General features: G+C 32.0%; 3 protein-coding genes across 3 annotated transcripts in view; 1 reads left to right on the forward strand and 2 right to left on the reverse strand.

Moving 5' to 3' along the window:
- Positions 1–10,302, forward strand: part of LOC132728976 (microcephalin-like) — a 34,740-nt gene extending 24,438 nt beyond the window's left edge. The window contains exons 8-14 of the mRNA XM_060714706.1: positions 3,462–3,560; positions 4,652–6,005; positions 6,432–6,594; positions 7,146–7,223; positions 8,069–8,212; positions 9,152–9,239; positions 9,690–10,302. Coding sequence (XP_060570689.1) covers positions 3,462–3,560; positions 4,652–6,005; positions 6,432–6,594; positions 7,146–7,223; positions 8,069–8,212; positions 9,152–9,239; positions 9,690–9,772 — 2,009 coding nt within the window. The 3' untranslated portion in view covers positions 9,773–10,302. The remainder of the gene's footprint in view (positions 1–3,461; positions 3,561–4,651; positions 6,006–6,431; positions 6,595–7,145; positions 7,224–8,068; positions 8,213–9,151; positions 9,240–9,689) is intronic.
- Positions 10,303–11,883: 1,581 nt separating this feature from the next.
- Positions 11,884–13,955, reverse strand: LOC132728975 (uncharacterized). Its single transcript, XM_060714705.1, has 4 exons — positions 13,798–13,955; positions 13,156–13,257; positions 12,786–12,899; positions 11,884–12,042 (listed from the first exon to the last, which is right to left on the reverse strand). Exons 1-4 carry the CDS (start codon positions 13,843–13,845, stop codon positions 11,926–11,928), a joined length of 381 nt encoding a protein of 126 aa, XP_060570688.1. The 5' UTR covers positions 13,846–13,955; the 3' UTR covers positions 11,884–11,925.
- A 2,168-nt stretch (positions 13,956–16,123) lies between these two features.
- Positions 16,124–19,539, reverse strand: LOC132728968 (uncharacterized). Its single transcript, XM_060714697.1, has 4 exons — positions 19,380–19,539; positions 17,339–17,455; positions 16,816–16,917; positions 16,124–16,297 (listed from the first exon to the last, which is right to left on the reverse strand). Exons 1-4 carry the CDS (start codon positions 19,428–19,430, stop codon positions 16,172–16,174), a joined length of 396 nt encoding a protein of 131 aa, XP_060570680.1. The 5' UTR covers positions 19,431–19,539; the 3' UTR covers positions 16,124–16,171.
- Between the last annotated feature and the right edge of the window lie 2,098 nt (positions 19,540–21,637).

Below are 21,637 nucleotides of genomic sequence, written 5' to 3' on the forward strand. Positions count from 1 at the left end.
TAGAAGGTCAATTAAACTATCATGAAGCAACTTTAGTTTTACACAACATGAAAAATAATAAAAGTCCAGGATCTTCTGGTTTCGGCGCAGATTTTTACAAAGTTTTTTGGAAAAAGATTGGAGTTTTTGTCGTTAGAGCTATTAATAACGCATATGAATCAGGCAAACTTTCCATAACTCAAACACAGGGAATAATTACATGTATTCCTAAAGACAATAAACCAAAAGAATTTTTAAAAAATTGGAGACCCATAATTCTTTTAAATACAGTTTATAAAATTGCTTCTGGAGTCATTGCAAATAGAATTAAAAAAACTTTAAACAAATTAATTAGCAAAGATCAAACCGGATTTATTAAGGGTAGATATATTGGAGAAAATTCAAGACTTATATACGACATTATGCATTATACTGAAGAGAAAGATATCCCTGGTCTTCTTCTTTTAATTGATTTTGAAAAAGCTTTTGATTCTTTGTCCTGGTCATTTGTTCAAAAAACATTGTCTTATTTTAATTTTGGAATTTCTATTAAACGATGGTTTAATATTTTTTATAAAGACGCACAGTCTGCTGTAAGTCAATGTGGATTTCTGTCAAATTTTGTAACAATAGGTAGAGGCTGCAGGACAAGGAGACCCGCTTTCTTGTTACATCTTTATTTTATGTGCTGAAATTCTCTCTCTTAAGATAAGAAACTGTAAAGAAATAAAAGGTATAAAGATAAATAATTTAGAACATAAATTAACTCAATTTGCGGATGATACAACTCTTATATTGGACGGGTCAAGCAATTCCTTAAATCAGGCACTTGATGTGTTATCGAAATTTGCTCATATATCTGGACTAAATGTAAACTTTGATAAAACAAAAGTAATTTGGATAGGAAAAAATAAATACTCATCAAATAGCATAAAAACGCGATGGAAATTATCATGGAACCAACATAATTTCAAAATGCTGGGCATAATTTTTGATGTAAATTTGAAACAAATGATACATATAAACTATGAAGATAAATTAATTAAGATTCAAAATTTAATAAATCATTGGAAAAGGAGAATTCTCACTCCAATAGGAAAATCGCAGTTATCAAAACGCTTTTAATTTCAATTTTAAACCATCTTTTTATAGCCATACCATCACCACCTCAGAACATGATAAATAAACTTAACAATATGTTTTATGATTTTATATGGCAAGGAAATGTTAAAATAAAAAATACTGTTATGGTTAAGGACTATTCAGAGGGAGGTTTAAAAATGTTAAACTTAAATGCTGTTATAATGGCTTTAAAGATAAGCTGGTTCAAAAGAATGACTAGCGATGCCTGTTGGAAAAAACATTATTATAAATGAATTTGATATGCAAAAATTATTTCACTGTGGAAAACATTACATAGATAAAATTGCAAAAAGCATTTCAAACGTTTTTTGGAAGGACACTTTTAATGCTTTTTCTACATATATAGATAAGTATCCTATAAATAACGAATCTTTCGCAGAACTACCATTGTTTATAACGATAAATTACTAATTGGCAATAAAAGTATATTTCTTAATTCATGGTTTAAAAGCCGGTGTATATTATATCGGAGATATGTTTGATTCTTACGGTGCTTTTCTCTCATTAGAAGATTTTAATAATATATTCAGGCTTAATGCAAACTTTTTAATCTTTCATGGAATTAAAAAAATGATAAATGAAATGATGACAAAATTTAATTTTAATATGAATGACTTTAAAAAAACTTGTGGACCAAAATTGCCTCCTTATCTAAAAAACATAATTATTAACAATAAAGGATCAAAACAGACTTACAATTTATTGAATACTAATAACACACAACCAACAAGTAAAGCAACCTGGATGAAAAAGCTTGATCTTCATTTTGAGGAAAGTAAATGGAAAGAAATTTACGAAATGCCATTTAAAATAACAAAAGATTCTAGGATACAGTGGTTTCAAATTAGGATTATTCATAGAATAATTGGCACTAACTATTATTTACATAAAATTAAATATAATGATAATCCTCTTTGTACCTTTTGTAAAAATGAAAACGAAACTATCGAACATTTGGTTTTGGCAATGTAGTTTTGTAAAGGACATCATTGATATCTATTTCAAAACAAAAAAGAATATTTTTCCGTCATTAACTGCAGACGAAATGATTTTTGGCTTAACAGATGAAAGTCCTTTATCAAAAACTAAAAAATCTAATTTTAATTTACTTTAAGATGTATATTTATCAATGTAGAATGCAAAAGAGTATTCCCACAGTTTTTGGAGCTAAAAAATATATAACATATTGTTACAACATTGAAAAAGAGACTGCAATGATAAATAACAATGTTGAAACCTTTAATTCTGCGTGGAATTCTTATCTAATTTTCCTTTATGCAGATTAACACAATATTTTTGTTTTCTTCTTCTTATAATTATTATTACTTTTATTATAATTATTATTACTATTATTATTATTATTATTCTCTACATATATGCAGACTTAAACTTTTAGGCTGTATTGACCAATACAAAAACTACACATCAAACTATTATATTTTTACCCCGCTTAAAATGGCTTTAGAAATAAGTAAATGACTGAAAAGATGAATAGATATGATCAATAACAATATCAAAAGCGCAGACTGCAGTGAGAGAGTGCAGATGAATGAGTGTAGTATGTAAAATGAATTATTTTTCTTTTATGATATGTTCTGTTTTTTACTTTGAATTCATTTATAGTTATATGTTTATATACCCATGCTGTAAATACAATGTTTATATTTGATCAATAAAAAAAAAAAAAAAAAAAAAGAAATAATCTATTTTTGTATAGTTTAAAGCACCATGCCTCCAGATTCATGCTAATTTTCATGAAAATTTTGATAATGTATGTAAAAGTATTATTTAGTGAAATAACCACAAGGAAGTAAGTTTTATTTTATTGAAATATCTTAACTTATCTGTAAGCATGCAACTTTAAATGATGGTTAACAAAAATTTATGGTAGTAATAAACAAATAAACATTGAATTTCTCATATTAAATAATCACCAAGGATCAGAATTTTAGGTAAACCCTATTAAAAGTAGATAAACTGATAGCGAACAGCATGGATTCTGATAAGAATGCGCGGATGCGCAGGCTTGTCTGGATCCATGCTGGTGCAAACCCATTATGTTGGTTTTGTCGTGAAGCGGCTCATATATTTTAAGAACAGCACGTTGAAAAAACCCACAAAAACTTGTTATTGCTGATTTTATTGACAAAATATTTTGTACTTCAATTGTTAAAATTTGAACATTAAACCATGGCCTTTTGTTTGTGCTGGATTATTTTATTTGTGATCCTTAATTATAATGCTATCCTTAGTACATACATGTATATTTGAGTGTATATAGAAAACTTATGTACTATAATGTTGATGATTTGTGAATTGATCATGTTTTGTGATTGAAGGTGGTGCTGAATCAACTACTGGTGGTGATGATGATGATAATGATGATGTTGATGATGAAAAACATCTACATCTCAAACAGTTACAGAAAAATCTCTTCAGTAAGATGGTTTTTACTTTACTCTTTTAATTTTCAGGCCAAAAGAGATTCCTTTAGGGGTTTTCCAATCTTCCCTTTTTAAACAGTTGACTCTAGACTTTGTATTTGCCTTTTGTCTTTTCCAAACCTCCCTTATAAAACGTATATATATTATTATATAAATAAAAGATATGTGGAAATAAAAGAAAACATTTCTAACTAGCCTCATTTTTTGGTTGGGGCAGATACTTTTTTGTTATTTGAATATGATTTGCTTTATTTTGACCTTACAAGGATTTAGAATTGTCAATATTTTACTTAGGTTTTATGAAAAGTAATATACAAAGTTTATATTTCAGACTGATTTATGTTAGCTCATAATTTGTTTAAATAAAATGGTCTTTTATGCTGTCCGAAGGGTGAGCATATAGTCGCTGCTTTGTCCGTCCGTAATGATGTTCGTCTGTCCGTCCGCTATTCTTGTCAAGGACATAACTTTGAAACAACAAGAGGTATCAACATGAAACTTTGTAGGTACATAGATCTCATTGAGTAGAAGTGCATTGCAAAAGAATCATAAGTCTGTCTTGGCTAATTTTGCAATTATTTCCCTTTGTTCATTTTTACACTTTGAACTTTGTCCGGGATATAATTCTAAAACTATGAGAGATATCAACATTAAAAACTTTGTGGGTAGATACATCTTATTGGGTAGAAGTGCAGTGCAAAAGAACAATAACTCTGTCTTGCCTAATTTTGGAGTTATTGCCCTTTGTTCATTTTACACTTCTTCGAACTTTATCTGGGACATAACTCTGAAACCATAAAAGGTATCAACATGAAACTTGCATAGCTCTGCTTTGCTTGATTTTGGTTATAGTTATAGCCCTCTGTTCATTTTTATGCTTTGAACTTTGTCTGTGACATAACTCTGACACTACATGAGGTATACTTACCTGTATCCAAAACCTATTCGGGGAGCATCACCTGCTTCAACAGGTTCTTGTATTTATTTTCATGAAGTTTTACGTTAAAAGCTAGTTTCTTTTTAATAATGTATGCTTGACATTTAATGCTAAGTTATGTTGAATAACCTATTCCTCCTCTCTTCAGAATCAATGGTGTCAAGTGGTAACCGTTCTGGTACAGATGAAAGTCCTCGTGGTACGACATCAGTATTTATGTCTGATTCTGATGATACTAATGTTGAAGAGGAGGATCCCTTCATCGTTACAAACCAGGACAAACCGAACAAAACATCGAAACATGACACCAGTGTTGATAGTGAATCTTCTGTAAATAACGACATTATCAAAATTGCTCAGAATATCAACGCAACTTTGGCTAGTCAGTTAGACAGGAAAGGTTCAGGGTCTTGTGTTTTTGGTTTAGACTCGGATGAAAACCTATTAAGCTCTCAGGAGATTCAGGCTGTAATTAATTTACCTGTGAAGTTAAAACAGGCTGTTCATGATGCTACTAGTGCATTGAATAGTGTGGAAATAATTAAAAAACCTAGTAGCACTGGTGCTTGTTCTAGTAGTTCAGGTGTTGATAAAAAGACAAATCCAAAACAAAAGAATGATATTACAGATGAGGAAAACCTGACTGTTACTAAAACTAAAGTTGGTAAGAAAACAATGAAAAAGAAACTTTTGTCATTAACAGATTTAACAGAACAACATTCTGTATTAGTAGAACCAACAAAATTCTCAACAGAGGATAGACCACAGTTAGAGCCCTCTAAAGGGAAAAGGGGCAGAAAAAAGAAAGGTGATTGTGTAGAGAAAGCATCAGCTAGTAACAATGACAGTTCCAATACAAGTAATGAGGTTGTAAATGAAGAACAAAGTAATGATAATGATGAAGAAAGTAGAACAAAAAATAATGTGGTTAATAAAAGGAGCAGGAAAAGAAATTCTAGTGAAGGATTGGAAAAGGATGGAAAGTGTACAGTTGGTAGAAAAAAGAGAAGTAGTGTTGCTGCAGTGACAGGACAAGGTAAGTCAAAGAGAGGAAAGAAAACACTTGTTGATGAAACATGTATTGATGTGGCCACTGACAAAACTGATAAAGAAAATACAGGTCATTCACCAGTGACAAAACTGCAGGATGTTACAACACAGTTAAATCTTACTAAAGATAATGGTTTAGTATGTTCTATAAGAGAAACAACATTGTCATTATCAATGTCAACAGCATATACTGATGCAAATATGCCATCTTTTCTAGTAAGTCAGCGTCGCAGTATTGATGAATTTAATGACTCTCAGAGAAACAATAAAAAACGTAGAGTGAGAGATAGGTCTGTTTTGACTTCAATTAGTGAACAAGAGAATTGTGGTGACTCTTCATCTAATGATTCTAATAGATGTGTGAACAGTAGTAAAAGACATGGTGATATAAATATGTCTCAACATAGAAAGATAGTACGGCCATCTTTGGTTATGACAAGTCTTCATTCATAGTAAGTAAACTGGTTGTACATAGAAGTTTTTTATTTGTTTAAAATAAGACACAGTTATATTCTGACAGTTTCATTAGAACAAGATGCAATTAAAAGAAATGTTTTATGATTTACATTCTATGTGCAATTAATGACTGATTTTTTCAGTATTTAAAAATTTATTGCCATGTTTCTACTGCATGACTTGACACAGTAAGAGTTATTTTTGCATCTTCTGACCTCTTTTTGGGTAATTTTGTGGATTGTACATGCTTTTTGCAATTCATAAATTACTTCCTATGTTCATTTCATAATACTTTACTTTTAAATACATTTTCAAAGTTTCCATGAAATTAAGCATGAATCTGGAGGCTTAATGCTTTAACATTTTTGATTTGTCTCCCAACTAAACTTCAATTCAAAGATTTGTCCATTATTGTTTTACAGTGAACAGGATGTTGTGATATCTGTGGTGAAGAAACTTGGTGGGTTTGTTATAACAGACAATGTTAATGAGACAACTACACATGTTATCTGTGGTGAATCACGCAGAACACTTAATGTGCTATATGGTCATGCACGAGGTATTTGGTTACTCAGCAAAGAATGGGTAAATATCTGTTTCTAATAGAAGCATGTTTAAACAAAACAACTTTTCTTTAAAACAATTTCAACAGAAGAGCATGCTTATGACTATGAAAGTAAATGTTTGATAGTGGAAACCATATCAAACACAGGGTGAATTTACTGATCTTCATGTACCTTCATTGAGGCAAAGACTTTGTTTCATTTTGTCAAATTTTAAGTTACCAATGAATAGTAAATTGACAGACTAATCAATGTAAATTGCTGATTTTAAGTCATGTGTCACTTGACATTGCAGATTCAAAATTCAAATAATGTTTGAAAAATTCATTTCTTTCATATGAGAAAATGTTTAAGATGCTCATCTTGTGCCATAAGGGAATTGATTTTTTTTCTTCACCAGTTAATCTTGTAAATTACTCGGAGTATATCATTGCATTTCATGATGTTATTATTATAAATGATGTAACTTTAAAAAATTATTTTCATTTCTTTTTGATTGTTATTTTACCTTCCCTTTACCTTCCCTCTTCTGATCTGATATTGAATAATGATAATTCATAATGCATTATTCAGGTATTATCTTCCCTCGAAGCTGGAAAATGGATTCCAGAACAAGAGTTTGAATGTATAGATATTTTTCCTTTTTGTAAGGTAAAGTATTGTTTTCAAATCAGTGCAGACTTAACCATTGATATAAAGTAAAAATGATATATAATGATCATATATATTTAAAATATAAATTTATTACTTGACTTGTAATTAATTTCTGTAAAATGCAAATTAGTACTTTGACTGGATGTCTGGATGATACTTATTGTATTTACATATTTCACCTGTCAGCCAGTTTCCAAAGTCTGTCTGTAAAACATCAAGTGTTTCTGATGTCAGCTTCCAACACTGCATATACATATAGAGTATGGTTTGTTTAAAACAATAATGAGTAATGTCTACATACACCCTTCTGTTGCATTATAAATTATTTTATCCCAGCCATGTTCATAAACATCAGAGATATAAACCTTTGACACATACTTGACACATACTTGACATTTTTTACAGATTTTTTAGAATTATTATTTTAATGTTGCTAAGAATGAATGTGCCTTAAAAGTTGAAAGAAGAGTGCATTACATTTAGCCAAAGTAATGTCTTATTCATGCTTTTCTTCTCCAGTTAACTGCAGATATTCATGTTTATCTAATAATTTGGGATAAGATACAGAAAATATAAAGAAATAAACTAATGAACCTGTGTCAAAGGATGTTGACAGCATTTGTATATTTAAATACTTATATTATCATGTGATATTGACTGCATTGAAGTTTACTGTCTCAGTGACCAATATATAACCAGAGTCATATCTGAAATACATTGCACACACAAACAAAATTGACTCTGTATGTAATACATGATGTATATATTTGATACCAAAAAACTCAATTTATTTAACTTGATCCCTGGTCTTACATTGACAAATTCTTGTTTACATACTACAGGTAGCAAGACTGGACTGTGGAAACAGCCTTGATCCCTACAGCAGACAGTCATTGTTTAAAGGAATAGGACGTGTATATATATCTGGCAGATGTCAACCACCTAGACAACATCTTGTTCAGCTTCTTAAGTTATGTGGAGGCCAGGTACATACTTCCTTTATAAAATGGAATTAAAGATGTATACTCCCTGTGAAAATTCAGGTTGTAACAACCTTACAGGATTGGAGTTAATTCCTCATAATAATGACACTTAATTTGCTAAAAAATAATTGCTCTTAGTTTAAAGCAACAGTCTCATTTGTGTGATATTGATTCACCTATAGACATCCACCTTTTCATCCATGTTTTCTTTTACTATGTCTCAAAACTAGTAAGCATCAAATATCTAAATGTATCAATATTTTCATGATTTTTTTGTTACTTCAATATGAATGTATTATGTTTTTGATACCTTGAAAACAAATGGCAAAGGTCTACAGTAAAGAGAGTACATCAGTTATAACATTCCTGCAGTCTGGCCAAGGTTGATACTTTTAGCCTTCTTTATTTATCAATTGGATTTTTAAATTGCTTATATTGACACCAGGTTGTTTCATATTCAAAACAAGATAAATGGCTGTTAATTGTTGTATGAAAAACATTGAAAAGGTTATTCTGTGTGGTGATAAACATGACAGAAGTATAACACAATAGTGCCAATACATCAGAAAAAAAAATCACACTCTGCCCTGGATTTGAACACCTGACCAGTGGCTTTCAAGCAAGTATGCTCGTAAACAACACTCAAATCCACTGAGCCAGAAATTCAGTTCACCAATGCAGTTGTGAGAGGTTATTTTATAGTAAATGAGAAATGTGTGTGATTGTAATATGTAACACATCCCCTTTCATATAGTCTTCAGCTACTTAAAATCTCAGGTGTTTTTACAGAAAACGTTTTGGATTTTATATAAAATCCAGGAGTGGAAATTGTCAACAAGCCTCCATCAGATGATCTTACAAAGATTTCAAAATACAAATTTATCATAAAAATCCTGTCATGTGTGAGCTTGTATGTAACAATTTATACTGGTTCTATTACAGGTGATAGGTGTGAAGGAAAGAGCAAGTGTATACATAGGGTCTGACTACCACCCTGGCATGACCTGTGTCGAAACTAAATGGCTTCTAGGTAAATATTCCATTTTCTTATTTGATAAGTCAATATTTGTTGTACATGTAAATATGATAATTATATGCTTATAGGTCATGAGCCCAATACAGCAAAGATGTGTTATCTTGTGTAAAGACTTCACAAAAAACAACATTGGAATTGTCTATGAAGACGGTTGGCCCAAGTGATGAAATTTTTGAATTAAAAAAAAAAAAAAAAACGTTTTTACACTTATTTACTTCTTTGTGTGAAGTGACAAATTCACAAGCAAATTGAGTTATAACTTGAGTTTTAAATGATTGCCTTAAAAATTTAAATATCATTTCCCATTGTGAAGTTAGTATTTTAAAGATAGGAAATCTGTATTTTTAGAGTCATGTGTGAATTTGATAGCAATGTTTATATCATTATGTTATGTCAACGTCATTGAAGAGAATGAAGTAATGATTTTGTAACTTCTATTTTTAGATTGTATAATGGGTCATAAGCTGTTACCTATGGATACATATTACCTGGACAGACCTAAGAGAGAAAGTAGTCCTGTATATTGAACTCTGATTAACCTCTGTTTTATGTGTAGTTATTATTCCCGCCCTTTCTTGTATGACTGGGTCTTACTATAACTTAATAGTTTATAAAAGGAGTGGATTGATCCATGTTGAATATTTTGAAACAGTTTTATCTGTCAGTAACAAAGAAGATTTATAAATACAGTATTAATTACCTAAATGTGAATTGTGTAGAATTAATGCAGTGGACTTCATTTCCTTTAACAAGAAATTGTACATAGTTTTAGGGATTCTATGTGGCAAGGCACATTTATATAGAGTCTTATCACCAGCGCTGACTGTCATTTTATATACTCATAAATGTAGTTACGAAGTTATAATATAACATGCATTTGGATAGCTTACATCTTGAATTATAACGACTCTTGTAAACTTAGGAAAGTCAGATAAAGACTTTGTGATCAAGTTCTGTTGCTGTTTCCATTGAATGCAATGTTTGAAAATGTACTTATGTCTTTTGGGCCATACCTGCATTTTTGTAGGTCACTACCAATTGTTATTTCATAGTTGATTTAGCTGCATAATGTCTATTTTGTGTATCAAATCAGGCAGCTGTGGTCTTAGGCATTAGATTGCGACCTTTTATATCAGTGAATCTCAAATGAGAATCTTGAACAACAATGACCCTGCTGTTGAATTTTTGTTCTAGTCTATTTGCAAAGCCCAATTCTACCTCTTATAATTCATTTTGGGCGAGATTTGCTAAAGTTTTATACATAATAAATGTGCCACTAACCCTTTTTGAACAGTTTGACTTATTATTCTTTGATTGTTTCTTTAAACTTAGGCAGACTATTATTTTTAAGTGTGACGAGCTATTTTAAAGTAATAATATTGAGTATTTATCTAGAATAAAGTACTGCTAAAATATATGTATATTTATACTGAATAATAGTTAATAATCTGCACATGTTTAAACAGTGAGCATGCTTTAGTCAATGAAATTTTTTTATATCAAAAATTACAAACTGTTAATCACTTAGATAAATCTTTGAAATAAAAGGTTACAAGTATGACTTTGATGTTTGTTTTACTTGGATTTCCTATGGTGTTTTTAATATATGTACATATGCAGCTGTTAAATGTTGAGTTTAAACAATGATGCGTTGCTATTATAGGTTTATGATTCTAGAGACATGCCAGCTCAGACTTGATACAATGGGCTTTAATATTATGATTACTGAAGGTTTGTGATTATAAACACATGCTTACTCATGCTTGGGATAATTAACTTAGATAATGTGGTATCACTGTACGTTGGTGACTCCCATACACAAGCTAATCGTTGCCATAAATGATGTTCTATTAAGTTGATGCTTCTAGTCTAAATCAGGAGCTTGTTTGTACCTGAAATAATGGACAATCGTGATGGTGAATTCCTGAAAGTTTGTGGTTCTAGACACGTGCTAGTCGTGCCTGAAAAAGTGTACGGCAATGATGTGGTTTTCGAAGATCTTGGGTGGTTTTAGTCACTTCATTTTATGTGCAGGAAATAAAGGACACCAATGTGAATGATGTTGTATTACCGAGGGTTTATGGTTCTAGTCATGTGCTAGCTACAGTAAGTAAAACTGAATGCCACCGTATTACGGGAACTGTGTCCGAGTTGCAATAACAAAATATGGCCTCATGGTATGGCTAGCATTTTAAAATATTTGTTCAGTTAGAAAATGTATTATTAAATGATTGCTTGATATTGTTCTATTTATGTCAGGGTTCCAGTCTAGATTCTACTTTGTTACCCGACAGTAATAACATGACTCTTTCATTGTTTGATAGTAAACATTATGTGACCTCGGACAAGTAACATTAGGATAGCTGCCCTTGTGGGTTCAAACCCCGTCAATTGATAAGCTGCTGTTAACACTAATTGCTTAGTACTTGTTGATACAAGGGACGATTTAAAGAGTATTTTTTAAAAGCTTATTGCTTCCTACACAAATCAAATAAATTCTGTATAAACTAAACATTAACGATATTTTGTCTGTAGATAAAGTTTGGAGGCATGGATTTTTTAAATAGTACAATACCATTGCACTATAAAAAGTACAGAATTATGTCAATTTTTAGAAATGAAAATTCAAACGGCTTGGCTTTGTTTTATTTCATTTAATATTTCGCCAAATTTACGGATTCTAATTTTGTTTGAAATAATGCTGGACTGTACCACACACGCGAGATGTAGGTCTGTGTAACTGGTCCTTGGTTACCTCGGTAACAGATACAAATTTCAATGTACTCAACAATCTCAACTGAAATATAGCATAATACATAAAATAAATGACACTTGTTACCAAACTTTATTGACTGTGATAAAAACCTAAAAGCCTTGTTTTTAGATACTTAATTTCCCATCAGCATTTGTGTTTTGTTTTGTTTTTGGCTCGGAGGAAACTTGGAATTATGTGTGGTTGATTACTCAGATGCGTGCTCGCGCCTGACATAATGCATGGAGTGTCATACAGGTCTTCCTCCAAGAAAGATTAATATACACGTATAGTATAAGTTATCATAAAATGCCAGATAAAATGAGTTAAGTACATATTTAACTATGTATTTGCGTGCAGCACCATGTCCTCGCGTGTTTTTTTTTGTTTTTTTTTTTTTTTACAATTAGCATGCAGTTTTAGAATAACGCACTCGGGACTTCATGCCAATATGCATTGTAAATACCTATCACACTCTCGAGGTTTTCTTACTTCACATATTGCAGATACAGCATAACGCCTCCAGGGCTTGCTTACTTTATTATGTTTTAAGCCCTCGAATTTAATAAATATGTGCATTGCACTAGCAGCTTCTTGCCCTCGGGGTTGTTTACTAGCATTATTTATGTGACATTAGGCCTTCGGATTTAACTGCAATGCAAATTAGAGAAAAGGAGAATATTTTTTTCAAGCTTAGTTACTACGTTAACGAAACACAAACAAAGAAAGTTACCAAGCACACCGTCGAGGTATATTCAATGCAGAAGACCGGCGCGGACTATACTTACCTCAACAGCCCTGATACCAGCATCTGTATGTATAGCTGCTCTCTCATCGTCTGACAAGTCAAAGATGTAACACGTGCGCACGCTGTCTATGAACGTCACCACTATCATGTTATGCTGTCAAAAATGAACGGTACATGTACGAGTATAAATAGTTATAGTTTACAAAACAGATAGAGGAAACATGTACATGTAGTGACTACTCTGAATTTCCGCGCTTTCAAGCTTTTAAAGTTTTATGCTTAAGGTGAATGCAACAATGTCTGTCAGTAAAGCTTTATTCACTGAATATTATTTTTTGATTTTGTTCGGGAGAAGAATATGGCAGTAGTTTAGATCTCTCACAATTTTAAAGTAAAGTAAATAAACTTACAAAATGTGGTTCGTATTTAAAAAGGAAGGTTTCATGTTCCGCCGGTTCACGTGTTTGGTGTATGGCTGTACTGAGGTTTGGAGCCTTAGTTGTTGACATGGACTGGAAGAAAATAAAGTCAAAATTTTGAACTCATTAGGTACTAAGAAAATAAGCAAATCACATCTCAGACGGTATAGTTTGTACAGACACAAACCTAATCTCGTGCTCTGTTGTAGATAACAATAATAATAGTAATATAATTGTGACTATTTCAAACGCTATTTTAGCAGAAATTCAACTAAAGTCATATAGAACTGGCTATACATATAAGTATAGAAGAATTGACGTAATCTCAAATATGTTTGTAATAGAGGTACTACGGAACACGGCCGGAGGTCCCACCCCCCTCTTATCTCGAAGTACAATCAAATTTTGCTGTTACAATTTGTTAAATATATTGATATTGTGAACGGTGGAGCACCGTTAAACCTTTACGTTAAATTTGTACCCCGGGATAAGATGGGAAATACTAACAAATGCCGAGTTTCTGGTTAACTTCAATTGTTATTTCGTGTTTTAATTTGGCATACAACGAGCAGACCTATAATTATGCTAATTAAATTGGTACCTATATAATTGCTTATACTCGTATATACTCACCAAGACAAAATTCACACCCATAAAACATATCAAAATCTCTCGAATCATATTTATATTTCTAACACACACTGCTAAATGACTTTATATCTTGACTGAAATACAAAATAATGTACATGTATATGTAAACATAATCTTATCTTTCAACATTGACATGATTGCCTTACAGTATATATACTGGTAAAATTAGGAAATGTCATGGCCATAATGATATAAATGTTTTTTTTTAAGGATCATAGATATTTTCACCGGACCGGAGAAACTCCGCCATAAACAGGATTGCTTGTTCTTTACTTAAATTTTATTTGAAAACTCTGGATTATCCTTTTTACTTCTGAGTATAGGCTTATTTATATTATCAAGAAAGGACTTGAGACTTTAAAATAAAAAAAATTAAAAAACTTTTGGGTCGTTACCACAAAATTGAATATTTATTATCACAAATACAAGAAGTACATACAACCATCACAAATACAAGCAGTACATACATTGCAAGGGCTTAGAAATATTCAAATCAAAATCTCTCGAATCATATATAATATCAACGTTGATAGTTTTTGTGGGTTATAGAGTGGTCTAGTGTGTTTCTGTTCATAACACGCGATAATCACACGTGAATCTATAATAAACCTTTTTTGATTTAAAAAATAATCTATTGGCATATCTTCGTACATATCAAAAGTATCATTACAAACAAGAAACTTGATTGGGCTACGAGTTATAAATAGCAATGTCATCAAACGACCCGTTCCATATCTATAAACGTGCATAAAAACAAGTCTTATCAAAAAACTACACCCGAGAAATTTTAAGTCATATACTCCCAGTTCAGATAAACGACTTTTTTTGGCTTTGCAAATACCCACACACCCAGAAATTTTACTAGTTGTCCATTTTAATTCTAGGCTACAACACTTGGAATTGGCGAGATTTGGTGCATCTTCTTTATCTAATTTAGACTCTAATATTGTGTTTAAATAAGCTCTAAAAGAATAATAATATAGAGGATATTTGTTTAGTTCAGTGTAAGATCGGAATATATTTCACCGAGTGACACCAAAAGGTATATTTCACGAGTGACGCAGTCACGAGTGAAATATGAACTTTTGGTGTTCACAATGTGAAATATAATTCGATCTTACACTACAGTAAACTAAACAAATTTTCACTTTATTATATGTAAAGAAACGTTTTAAAAAGACATTTAACCTAATACTAAATGAAAAGCACGCCAAATAAAAATACAACGTGACGTCATTTACGTCGTCACGTCATTAGGTTGGTTTCCAGTACTGTGCACGCTGGTATTTCACTCAAAACAGTGAAATTATCAGATTGATAATTTCACTGTTTTAAACAGTGAAATTATCAGTTTTATATCACTGATATATTTCTATTAACCACCGAAAAGCATGCAATAAAGACCACTTATCACACGACGCTAATACGACATTGCTGTAATAGCGGACGTAAGCTATACTGTGGCAGGAAATTTGATAAAAAATATACGTCAGGAAAGATAAATTGTTAGACTTTTAAATGCTATAAACATTTGCACTTTTGAAAATAATATAAATCTGGCTTATCTTTACACATGTATTGTATGGTCACAGGGCACTAGAATGGCATTACGCTTAATTCAAGTCTGTGTCACTATGAAGGATGGCTTCGTATATAGTCGTTGCTTTATCTTCTTGTATATATGTATCAACATAATGTAGCGTCCACATCATAATATTTTAGTCTTTGTCATCTCCATTCCAGTTAAAGAATCAAGAAAATTAGCCTGTATAACTTTTGTTATATTCATGACATATCTTAATTTCTAATTAATTGTTGAATCGACACTTAATTTTATGAGACCATTTGAAAGAAAGTAAAAGAAAACATATTGTAGAAATCTTTCAAATCTTAGCTAATCACAGCTTTGAATTGTCGCTAGAGATATTGTCATTTCATTTATACAATTTTGCATGAATATATTACAGGACTTAAACAGAATATTTTAACACTGTACATTGTGTATACAATTTTATATTTAACATCATTTGTATTTTCATTTAGTTTTATCATATCTTTAAATTGTTCAATTCTGCTGTACCTTTTTAATGGAACCAATATCTATTTCGCCGGTGTCATGAAATATTTATTTCACAATAATAACATACTGTGTAATAAAAAAAAGAAAAAAAAGACAAAAACAAACAAACATACTTATACTCTTTGATAGCGAAAGAATTAAACGAATTTCATTGAACGACGCCTGCCTTGTTGATCTTGTTTATCATATTTTTTACTATTTTGAGCACAAAATAAATCAGGAACTCAGTTATAACTTTTCAATCTTTTAATTTGTCATATCTAGACAGTACAATAATCAGGGAGTTGCTTCCTTGTAGAATGTTGTAATATGACGACCACAAATATGGGCGGCTTTAGCATCCAAATCTTCTTTCGTTGTTGTAACAACCGCGTTTGTACTGAGGGCTGTCAACAACTTCAACTGCAAAATGAAAATACTTGTTAATAGGTATATCCACATTGATATCCTTTATTACGGACGTTTGATATAAGTTTAAACTGAATTAATAAATATTTCTTTTCTATTAAGCTTGACGTTCATATGACATTAAGACAAAGACAAGGAGAAATGCGCATTTAAAAGAGAAATAATGGATGAAAGTATTAATATTTTGTAATGAAAAATACATTTCAGCTGTAACATAATGTGTAACATGACGTCCACATATCGTCACCTTAGGGCAGTAACAGTAACTCTTTATAAAAATCGAATAGGAGTTAACTTGTAACTGCACAAACCTGGCAATATGCAAGCAGTATAAGCGCACTAAATATAATACGACTATTATTACTGTATGTCAAAAGTGTACTTTTGTCTGCTCAATTTGAGAAAATGTACAATACATGTACAATGTATATAAAGTTGACAGCGGACAACTCAAATCTGGACACGCCATTAAAGAAAAATAAGATGGATAAAGTTGAAACACGTGACCATACCTCTAGTGCTTTCATACCAGCGTCTGTATGTACGTCTGCTCGTTCGGCGTCTGAGAGAGAGAAGACGTAACATTCATGTCCGGTAACTACCACCATCTTATGCTGAAATTACAATCAGACATTTATAAAGCCTTCATCGGTATAGGACTAAAATACAAAATATGTATGCTACTAGTCACTAGACCGCTTTTTGGTATTTCTATTTGGTATTTACTATGATTTAGTTAAACTCTGGATCAAATGAGATTGTGATTGCCATATATGACAATTAACGGCAGTTTGTATTATTTGCTTTAAAATGACGACGGGCTGATCATTTTCCACAATGTCTTTGCTAAATGGCCTTATGTTAGCTAATCTGTCATGTTGGTAATTTCGATTGTTATTTTTAATATGCAGAACATGTTTAAATCTTGGCGTATAGTAAACATTTACATTACAGTAATTTGAATTTGCACATTTTCCAGAAAATTGATTGTAATATGAGTGTATGTATTAATATATTGTTTATTTAACAGGTTACCATGTGCGGTTCGTAGACGAATTTAAACGACTCGTGCGCTGCTGGTTCTAACGTTGCCCTCGAATGGTGATGATGATGTGTCGCTTTTGTCGTCGCCGGTGAGGGTGCAGTCGCCGACTGAACGAATAAATTAAGAGAAGATATGGCAAAAGTATGTCAAGATATAAATATCAATAGTTCTTAAGTGTTTTTATTCTTAATTTCTAATAGAGTTGCATTGTCACACCATATACGGATCCCTTCAAATGGGGTAAAGGTGAAATACATGGATTGAATTGTCTGCTCTTTAAGACAGAAGGAATGCGCAACCCCGAATAGATCTTTTTGTGGTAAAAATGATGTTACAGGTAACGATTACGAAAGAAAAACATAAGCAAATATAAAGGAGTTTGCTCTTTGTATGATGTTTAACCTTTGTTTGTTGGTTCTTCGGTAGATCTCGAATACCGGTAGGTCTTTCAATTTTACAATTGGCTTATTAATTTTGGGATATAATCAATTTATTACTGTAAATTACTAGTAAATTGACTAAATGATTCTACAAAATAACAGGTGTTATCTGCTAGTTTAGAACCATGATTTCAGTAAAAGTTTCAAGAACACACATGTATACTGTAATCTCAAACAATAGACTAGCAGTAAAGGAGAAAACAAACAAAAACAATCAAGCAAACAAACAAACAAACAAAATGTTCTCAAAAGACTAATAGCATCTCAGAATTAACCGGAACAACCGTCACATTTTTATATATAGTTGCTCCGAATTAACTTTGCGGTAAAGAGCTTTGTCAACTCTAATCTTCTCTTATATTCCTTTACAAAACATAATACGACTGTCTATGTTGATAACTACTACCTCGTACCTATTCAAAATATTGACCATCTAAATCCCCCAGTCCCGTACCCAGTATTATCTTAATTATTTCCAAGGTATTGTAAAAACCTCCCATACCAGATAAAAACCAGTACAAGCCTAGATATTGTTAAGATTAGGCTAGCGTCAGCTCCTCCCTAGACCCCCACCCCTCTGTATGTTTCTTTCATAACCTTGCACGCATTTATCTGTGGACTTCTATCTGTTTACTCCGTACATAACTATTTTAACTGGTTTTCTGACAACGTGCCTGCCAGTTATGGTCAGAGCTGATTGTTCGGGAGTAATACGTAGATTTAGTTCCCTACGGTAAAAACCAGTTCGCCCCATTGGTGCTCTTTTCGAAAGAATACATATAGGGTATGACAAAGCATGTGTCCAAATTTTATTACATTGGCTGACGTTTGACACAACTGTTTATGTATTTTTATTCACTTTTCATATAAAAAAGAAGTCACAACAAAGTTTATATCATATTTTACAGAATGTACGGAATTTTGTAATATCAATACTGAAATTAAAACATGCAATATAATGGAATTATCACGGAAATGAAGTATTTTGCTTGTCATCCAATTCATGTACATTTGTATATTGTGATACAAATTGATACGTGTTTGTAAATGAGTAAGTCTTTGTATCAGCATTACAAATCTTTTTATTTCAAACTTTGAAAACTAAATCGCGCTTTCGTCGTAGACAGTGTATCATTTAGTTAATATATTTTGTCTAACTCAAAACTATTAGCTTTGGAAAAAGGAAATCAAAATATTACAGAGAAAGAACAGAATCCTCAAAGAACGCACAAACGGCGAAATTGAAAATGTTGCAGGGTCGGTTTTAATTGAGCCCGTTCATGGACGGTAGTGGTAATTGCAAGTTACTGGCCACGCCCTCTAGCACCGGCTTAAACGTGCAAAATTAAACATTTAGAATTGAGAACGGCGGAATTTGAATTAAGAAGCATCCGCAGATGTGTTCATACAGCAGTTGTCTTGGAATTTTCTATGTGAAACGTGCATGTCAATCACAGAAAGGCTGCATTAAAGATTGCAGTTTATTTCTTTGTTGTAGTTGTCTTTGTTTTTGCTTTGACGATTCATGTAATTGTTTAGAAAATAGAAAATAAATAGGTATCATTGAATTTAAAAAAGTGACAATACCTACCCAAACACTGACAGCACAAAATGCGGTTACGATAATTGCCTCTTTGATCATGGTTTACTGTTATCCTCAAGAGTTTCTACTAACACTAAACTCAATGATATTACATTAGTAAATGAACTCAAATTCTTATCATCTTAAATGGTCACGATTAGGTTACGGACATGTAACATCAACCAAATTTAAATATGTCGTATATAAGAATTTTTATCAGATATGTAGCATATAGCATTATGTAAAGGCCATCTAGTTTTCTGATAGAAACATCTTTGTCTTCGTTGACCAAATATCTATTTCGCAGGATATTTGAATCATTTTTATTTACGTTACACTAACATTCGATTTCATGCGAAATTCTCCAACTGTTTGGGATCGAATTAACGATCTACGTTATGAAACGACGTTCTTACAGCAATGTTTTTTTTTCTAAACATATATGCCAATTGTTGGAATGGGATTTATTCTGGAGAATTAAATACATGTGTACAAATATCTCAGTATCAATTCTAAGTCAAAAGTACACCCTTAAAGAAATAAAACTATCCCATTTTATTAGTTCTCATTTTTCTTCGTTGTGTCGGGTTGAGGGTAGGGGCACATGTGGGTCTCATTTTCTTCTTTTTTGCGGGTTGGAGTTGGGCTTTGGGCACACGCCGTGGGCCTTATTTACATCTGAGGCATATAAGTTTGCTTCTTTGAAAAGAAAAATGCAAGAGGTCTTCTTGCAGCTGAGGAAGATTTGTTTAATTGTTCAAATGGCGGGAAAGTAAGAATTTCTGATTGATTGAATTGCATCTGCGAGCTATAACAACATATCAGTCTCCAAGTAATAGGCGAGATGTTCCTTAGTTAAATGAGGGAGCAGCAATATTTCGGTACACGGTTCACTCGGTCATAATTATAATAGTGTTTGGTGATAGTGTAACTATAGTGCTAACTGTTACTGTTTTCGAAACGTTTAATAGGAAAAAACTATTCTGAAATCATTAATTAATTTATAGTTTTAATTGAATGAACCACTGTTCGTAGAGTTAAATGCTACGTAAATGATATTTTCTGATTTTTCCTTTAACCGATTTGCTTACCTCGATGTGAAGTTTTCGTTTAAGTCGTATTTTAATTTTAAGAGGAGAATGCACATTACCATTTTTGTAGACTGGTTCTAATGACTTTAGGCTTTCAATGATATTTGAGCCGCGTCACGACAAAATCAACATAGTGCGTTTGCGACCAGCATGGATCCAGACCAGCCTGCGCATCCGCGCAGTCTGATCAGGATCCATGCTGTTCGCTTACAAATCCTATTACAAGTACAGAAACTGATAGCGAACAGCAGACTGCGCGGATGCGCAGGCTGGTCTTGATCCATGCTGGTCGCAAACCCATTATGTTGGTTTTGTCATGACGCGGCTCACTTATTGACTTCAATATGGCTGCCGAAAGCAATCATTTTCAACACTGTGAAGAGGTCTAATGACCTCTAAAAGAAGACTAATTTTCTTCAGTAGAGACGATAGACTGATCCACAATCATAAGGAAAACATTTTGTTTTAAAGATGTCACATAATGAATATTTATATATTTTTCATTAAAAACAGCAATACCAAGATTCAAACCACATCACGTCACCTTAGTGCAGTAACAGAATAAGTCCTTCTGAATTTATAAGGAGTTAATCAGTTATTGCACTAATTAAGGTGACGAATTCAATTTAAGGAGATTTCAAAAGATGTGCATCTTTTGAGAATATTATTGAAATATACTTTTGTTTCACCTTTCTTTTAGAAGCATTTATTATAATGATGTTTCTCTTTCAAATTGCTCTATATGACCGTTTGTATTTGACATCCTGCACTTTTTATATAAGCTCCAGCAGAAAAGCCAACATTTATATAGCGGGCTGCTTAACTCTTCCGGCCCTACTCCCACGTTATGATTTTAACCATTCGGAACTGCCTCGGCTATTATCTATAATAACCTTAATAATAATAATCCTTATCCGAAGACTGACGGAAAAAGTCGAGTAGTTGCGATTGGATTTTGTCAGATTTTGAGTGCCACGTGATCGATTATAAAATTTCATAATCATGTGCACTGTAATGTTCAATGACGTCAGATTTTAGATGATCAAAACAGTTAATACTATAAAATAAAGTAGGTTTCTAGCACGGGTCGTTTGATATTTTAATTAAAACTTAAATGTTATTTGCAAACACATTTTTATTGGAATTCAAAGACCCAAGAATGGACTTTGTAAACAA

The sequence above is a fragment of the Ruditapes philippinarum genome, unplaced genomic scaffold (genome assembly GCF_026571515.1).
Source record: "Ruditapes philippinarum isolate M1 unplaced genomic scaffold, ASM2657151v2 ctg3940_1_1_1_1, whole genome shotgun sequence".
In the NCBI taxonomy this organism is placed as follows: Eukaryota; Metazoa; Mollusca; class Bivalvia; order Venerida; family Veneridae; genus Ruditapes; species Ruditapes philippinarum.

Bases quoted from the DNA above. Each gene is read 5' to 3' on its own strand.
- LOC132728975 (XM_060714705.1), bottom strand. From the start codon at position 13,845: ATGATTCGAGAGATTTTGATATGTTTTATGGGTGTGAATTTTGTCTTG. The intron at 13,258-13,797 runs GTGAGTATATAC...ATTTTCTTCCAG, and splicing joins TGGGTGTGAATTTTGTCTTG to TCCATGTCAACAACTAAGGC. The intron at 12,900-13,155 runs GTAAGTTTATTT...CATTTTTGACAG, and splicing joins TTAAATACGAACCACATTTT to CATAACATGATAGTGGTGAC.
- LOC132728968 (XM_060714697.1), bottom strand. From the start codon at position 19,430: ATGATCAAAGAGGCAATTATCGTAACCGCATTTTGTGCTGTCAGTGTT. The intron at 17,456-19,379 runs GTAGGTATTGTC...TTATTCGTTCAG, and splicing joins TTTGTGCTGTCAGTGTTTGG to TCGGCGACTGCACCCTCACC. The intron at 16,918-17,338 runs GTAACCTGTTAA...TTGTAATTTCAG, and splicing joins TCGTCTACGAACCGCACATG to CATAAGATGGTGGTAGTTAC.